Below are 6210 nucleotides of genomic sequence, written 5' to 3'. Positions count from 1 at the left end.
ATATAGTGATAGACATGCCCCATCCTCGTCATGTTTGTAAGATGATAATCATTGGAGTATTAACTTAACACCGTCTAAGTGAAGTAAAAAATATGGTTAAGTGGACATGAGGTTATGGGTAAAAAACGTGGGAAAAGGCAAAAAGCAAACGGGCCACCTTGTAAGCACTCTCTTTTGAATGGTAATTCGTGCCTGTCAAAGCTTAGACTCTGTCGGAAGCACAACCCCGAAGCCACTTACTTCACCTCTTTCTCTCTCCTTTATTATTTATATATTTATTTTAAAACTAAGAGAGGGAGAGAGAGATAAAGTGTGAGATTCTACAAACCCCAAGAAACCCCCTAAAAAAAAGAGGAAATAAAATGAAAGTGAAAACAACATTAGTAGTTTTTTGTTTGCTTGCTCTCTGTTTTGCTCTGTCTAGGACATTGGGATTAAACTAACTTCTCATTCTCATATTCCACCTTCTTCTTCTACTACTACTTCTTCTTTGTTCTTGTGTGCTAAAACTAAACAAGAAAGCACAAGGAGACAAATAAACCTATCCATTTCATTACCAAACAAGCCGTACACATTCTTTAGTTATGGCTTCTTCTTCTTCATTTTCTTCCTCAACTACTTCAACCATCACATCAAAATTTATTTGGTTTCTGCTTCTTCTCTCTCTTCAACTACACTTGTTACACGGATCGGCTATTCATGATCTTAAAAACCAAACCTCATTCAAACCCGAGAGAGAGATTCGGAAGCTTAGAAGAGTGGAAGCTTATCTCAACCAAATAAACAAACCTTCCATCAAAACAATCCACGTAACCAAACCATACTCTTTACTCGAATTTGTTTTTCTTGTTTTTTTTTTTTCAGTGATAAGAACATTTTTGTTATTGTGAATTTGCAGAGTCCAGATGGAGATGTAATAGAATGTGTTTTGTCTCATTTGCAACCAGCATTTGATCATCCTCAGCTACAAGGCCAGAAACCACTAGTAATGATCAATCTACTGTTTCACTTTACTTACTTCTTTTATACATAATTTTAGAAAAGAAAACAAAGAAGTGATTCTATTAATGGAAACATGCAGGATTCACCAGACTTGTCAAAAAGAAGAAATGAAACAACAGATGAGGAAAGTTTTAATCAGTTATGGAGTATGTCTGGTGAAAGCTGTCCACTTGGGTCAATACCAATGAGAAAAACAACGAAGAATGATGTTTTGAGAGCAAATTCACTACGACGGTTTGGTCGGAAACTGAGGAGACCCATCAGACGAGATTCCTCCGGAGGTGGTCACGAGGTAACTTCTTCTTCACCTCTCGTATCGTATCGTACGAATCGATCATGCGGGAGAATAATAATGTTTTCTTATGCTTTACTTTATCTTTTTGGTTGTTGTTCAATAAAGCATATTATTCTCCAAAAAAAGACATCTAAAGCATAAAATAAAATGATTCGATCGAGAAGGAGAAATACTACAAAAGAGTCTTCGTTCAACTGATTTCTTGATATTGAAGATAAAGTGTGAACTTAGAGTTACTTTTAAGGTGTAAAAATTCATAGTATAGTAAATATACTATACTATATGGTATTTTATACTATTAATAGAGATTAAATTTGCGTACATGCAGCATGCGGTGGTGTTTGTAAACGGAGAACAATACTATGGAGCTAAAGCAAGCATCAACGTTTGGGCGCCACGTGTCTCTGATGCTTATGAGTTCAGTTTATCTCAGATTTGGCTCATCTCTGGATCCTTTGGTCATGACCTAAACACCATTGAAGCTGGTTGGCAGGTACAATCTTTTAAAAAAAATATATATAAAACATAGTTTATTTTACAAGTGCTTTTTGGAAAAAGAATGAATTATTTTGTTAATCCGTATCACTATTTTAATATTTACCGAATAATACTTTATCACTAGAGAATCAACCTTGCTAGAAGTTAGAATTCCAGTCTTTATTTACATTTTCGTTTTGCTTTTAAGCACAATAGTTTTTTGTTAGTATTATAAACACAAACGCCAAATAAAAACAAAAATATAATAGTTTTACATCATTCTTTTCGTGTTTGACGTTTACGTTTATATATTACAAAAACACAAAGATTAGCTTTCGAATCAATCAGGAACTTTTTTTTTTTTTTTTTTGAACAAACAATCAGGAACTTAATTAGTCAACCTTCTAATTATCTAAACAGAGAACCAGCAGACAAATCAACTAGTACTATACAGTAATGACCTGCAAAAAGAAGTGTGGTAGGGATATATAGAGATAGGGTCCAATTAATAATTAGGTTGGTGGTTACTGATTACATAGCATTTTGATCTTTTTGCAGGTTAGTCCTGAGCTTTATGGAGATAATTATCCAAGATTCTTCACATATTGGACGGTAATAAGACCAGTCTCCACTTTTTTCCAACTTTTTTTGATAATTATTTTAATATGATGGAACAGAAATTGAGTTGAAAATTTTGGAAAAAGCAGACTGATGCATACCAAGCAACTGGGTGCTACAATTTACTCTGCTCTGGATTCGTACAAACCAACAATAAAATTGCAATTGGTGCAGCGATTTCCCCGAGGTCCTCTTATAATGGAAGACAGTTTGATATCGGTTTAATGATTTGGAAGGTCAGTCTTATTTTTTCTTCCATTTATTTTCCCACTTCTAACCATATTTTTACCATATTCAATTCATAAACAAGGACAAAAATTTCCTGAAAACTTAAAATACTACTATTTGTACATACGTGATATTGGTCAAACCACATAAAACAAATTCTTATATCAGCATTTTTGATGAAAATTATGGTGGAATCATTAGTACGTATGCATGTGGTCTTTGAATCTACCGATGAAACTTCGAAATTTTTCAAATTAATTGGAATGCGTAATTTAGCGCATTAATAGGTGTTCTGTTCTTCTTTTCTTTCTAGATTATTAAGAAGAAGAAGCTGACACAGTCACACACACTAGTATAAAAAGTTAAAAACAGTTATGTGTAATTAATGCTTAGGCAATTAATATGATTGCTTCAAACTAAAGATTTCTTTTAGATAAGTCCACCAACACAAAATATTGCATTTTAAAGTGTAAAAGACCGACATGTAAAGTCAATAACGCACTTGATACGCTACGCAGATGTGTACCATTTTTTGAAAAAAATCAACCGACACAATTAACATGATAAAGCTTATTCCACAAAATTTTTGTGTATATATATTAATGAAAGTTAATATATAAATATGAATATAGTTGTTATACGCCATAGTGAAATGCAAGACTTTATTTAATGTTATGCCTACATAATTTATTTTTCTTAGACATAGCTCTCATGTCACAAAAAGAACTCACGTAATCATATATTTGACCTAATATGACTCATCAAAGAATTGAATGAAAATCACCCCGAGCTTAGTTATTACAACGTGTGCCACTGTAGGTACTTTGAATACCTAGCTATAACTTCTTGGAGAAACAATAAAGATATCAACCAACCTCGAATTTCATAAACTGATCTAATAAAAGAAAGATGGCTTTCAGCTTTTTCGAAACATTGTTAATAAATAAAGAGGTTGGATTTGGTAAAGAGCATTAAATTTAAGGATATGAAATTTGGTAAAGAGCATTAAACTGTACGCGCAAATTTAGCTGACCTCAAAAATATGGAACATCAGTTTATGTGGTGCAACTCAAATGAAGCTGGTTATAAGAAACTATATAATGACGGATTAATAATTAGTGTTTAGCTAAAGCTATTGACGTTTTGATGTAATACAAAAGGTTTTGTAGTCTTCGATCGTTTGATTGTCTTTTCGTTTGGTTGTATATGTAATACGTATTTTTTGGCAGAGTAACTCACAACCATTACTTTTAAAAACTATAATTGCAATAGCCAAACACAACACATGGTGTAAACATTTCCAATAGAGATATTCTGCTTGCGTTCACAATTTACAAAAGATTTTTTATCTATACTATACTCTTATTTGTCGCCTTGAACTTAACCATGGTATTGCCAATTAACATAATGTAGGATCCAAAACATGGTCACTGGTGGCTTGAGCTAGGAAATGGACTTCTTGTGGGATATTGGCCGGCCTTCTTGTTTAGCCACATGAGGAGTCATGCAAGTATGGTACAATTTGGAGGGGAAGTTGTGAACAGCCGATCAAGCGGTGCTCACACTGGAACGCAGATGGGAAGTGGCCATTTTGCAAATGAAGGATTTGAGAAAGCTGCCTACTTTAGAAACTTACAAGTCGTTGATTGGGACAACAATCTCTTGCCTCTGAAGAATCTCCATGTCTTGGCCGATCATCCGGCTTGTTATGATATCAGACAAGGCAAAAACAATGTATGGGGGACTTATTTTTACTATGGAGGACCTGGTCGGAACCCTAGGTGTCCTTGACTCACCCAAACCAAAAAAAAAAAAAATTATATTTTGTGTGAATTAATGTTATTTTTGTTACTAAGATTTTTTATTTCTTCTTAGATTGTTTTTTTTTTTTTGGTTTTTGTAAGGCTATTATCAAACATAGTAACAAGCCGTGTATGGCCCCTACTGTATTTTTAACGTGATGAAATAGATAATTTCTATACATAAATTTTTGTTAATGTAGTAATATACTATATGAATTTTATCAAATTGTTCGTTTTAATATATATTGCTCAAATTCGAACATTAGAAATTGTTCTTTCCCATAGTTATTCAGGAATGTACGTAGAAACAAAAGAAAAGACACAGAACTGATAAAGAACGTTTATAAATGCGAATCAAACCTAGGAAACGGAACAGAGATGAAAAATAACTAGGACTAGGGACGATGACGGTGGGTTTGGAACTTTGGATATAGGTTAATTGGTTTATTCATTGGCTCATTTACATTAAAAAGAGTCCAAGGACTATGAGTTTCACGGTGACATGTGGGTTAATTTTATATATTTTGGTGAAAATCATATATATAAATCTATCATTGTATAATATTATTTTATAAAATTATAACTTAAATCTCTAAAATGTTTAATTTATTATTAGCGCAGAATTTTCATTTTTCTTTTCACTGTATTATTATTATTATTATTATTATTATTATTATTATTATTATTATTATTATTATTATTATTATTATTATTATTATTATTATTATTATTACTAAGACTCAGACCCCTGCGATGTCGCGGGGGAAGTATTTTAGAAGAAAAAAATAATTTAAATTTAAAATTTAAAAATATACATTATGAAATTATTTGAATGTAATAGAATAGTTTGAATATATAAATTGTTACTAAAAACGAAATAATCAAAATGAAATCTTATAGCAAAAAAATATTATGTAGAATAAACGCAACTTTGCAAAACATATTGTTTAAAGTATTATAAATATAAGATATTTTATGAAGAATTATGCTAAATAGCTACAACTAAAAACAATCATTATGACGAAGTGATACTTACAGAAAATATTGAACTAATGGTTATAATGAGTAATGTAGTTTTCTATTATATAACTATAATTAAAAATATATTTAATAATGAGTGAAACAGTATCAATGGAAAATTTAAATTGAAATACACAACTCTTAAGAACAAAATAAAATAATTTTAAATATTAAAATAGTTTTTAACAAAAAGTGATGATAAATAGACATAACTGTAAATTCTATATTAAGTTTTATTAAATTTCTATATTACTGTAATCATTTCTAAAATTTTAGTTAGATTATAGAATAATATTGAATATTTGATATTAATATTCAAATTATTTAGATTTAACATAAAATGAAAAATTTGTTTCAACAACAATGATTTGTTAGTTATTGATAAAGAGACAAATATATAGAGAGTTCAAAATATATGACTATTTAAATAGACACACCTATTAGAACGAAAAGTTGTGATGAAAAAATATGAATAAAATATAGTGAAAAGACACAACTTTACAAGGAACAAATACAACTGTTTGAGTTTTTAAAAAAGAACAAATAAAACCAATTTTTTTACACAAAGTGCTACGAAAAGTCTCAACTGTTGTTCTTATTTATTCAGATTATTATTATTATTTTTAAATATTAAAATATTTTTTTTAACGGAAAGTTAAGATAAATAGACACAACTATAAATTCAATATTAAGTTGTATACAATTTCTCTATTGCTATAATCATTTCTAAAATTTTAGTTAGATTATAGAATATAGTTAGTTATCTTG

General features: G+C 30.3%; 1 protein-coding gene across 1 annotated transcript; it reads left to right on the top strand.

Annotated features, from left to right (window-relative positions):
- Positions 1-204: 204 nt before the first annotated feature.
- On the top strand, positions 205-4607 carry LOC104725522 (protein neprosin). The gene is made up of 7 exons (XM_010444192.3): positions 205-809; positions 899-985; positions 1082-1294; positions 1626-1790; positions 2333-2386; positions 2482-2628; positions 4034-4607. The coding sequence occupies exons 1-7, from the start codon at positions 585-587 to the stop codon at positions 4409-4411; spliced, it is 1269 nt and encodes a 422-aa protein (XP_010442494.1). The 5' UTR covers positions 205-584; the 3' UTR covers positions 4412-4607.
- The last annotated feature ends 1603 nt before the right edge of the window (positions 4608-6210 follow it).

Source organism: Camelina sativa, chromosome 11 (assembly GCF_030686135.1).
Source record: "Camelina sativa cultivar CO46 ecotype springtype chromosome 11, ASM3068613v1".
In the NCBI taxonomy this organism is placed as follows: Eukaryota; Viridiplantae; Streptophyta; class Magnoliopsida; order Brassicales; family Brassicaceae; genus Camelina; species Camelina sativa.
The sequence above is the reverse complement of the archived record's forward strand: the minus strand, read 5'-3'. Positions and strand labels throughout refer to the sequence as shown.

What these genes read in the sequence shown, in the direction of transcription:
- LOC104725522 (XM_010444192.3), top strand. Translation starts at nt 585, where the DNA reads ATGGCTTCTTCTTCTTCATTTTCTTCCTCAACTACTTCAACCATCACA. An exon ending in TACAAGGCCAGAAACCACTA is followed by an intron (nt 986 to 1,081) that starts GTAATGATCAAT and finishes GGAAACATGCAG; the next exon opens with GATTCACCAGACTTGTCAAA. An exon ending in GATTCTTCACATATTGGACG is followed by an intron (nt 2,387 to 2,481) that starts GTAATAAGACCA and finishes TGGAAAAAGCAG; the next exon opens with ACTGATGCATACCAAGCAAC.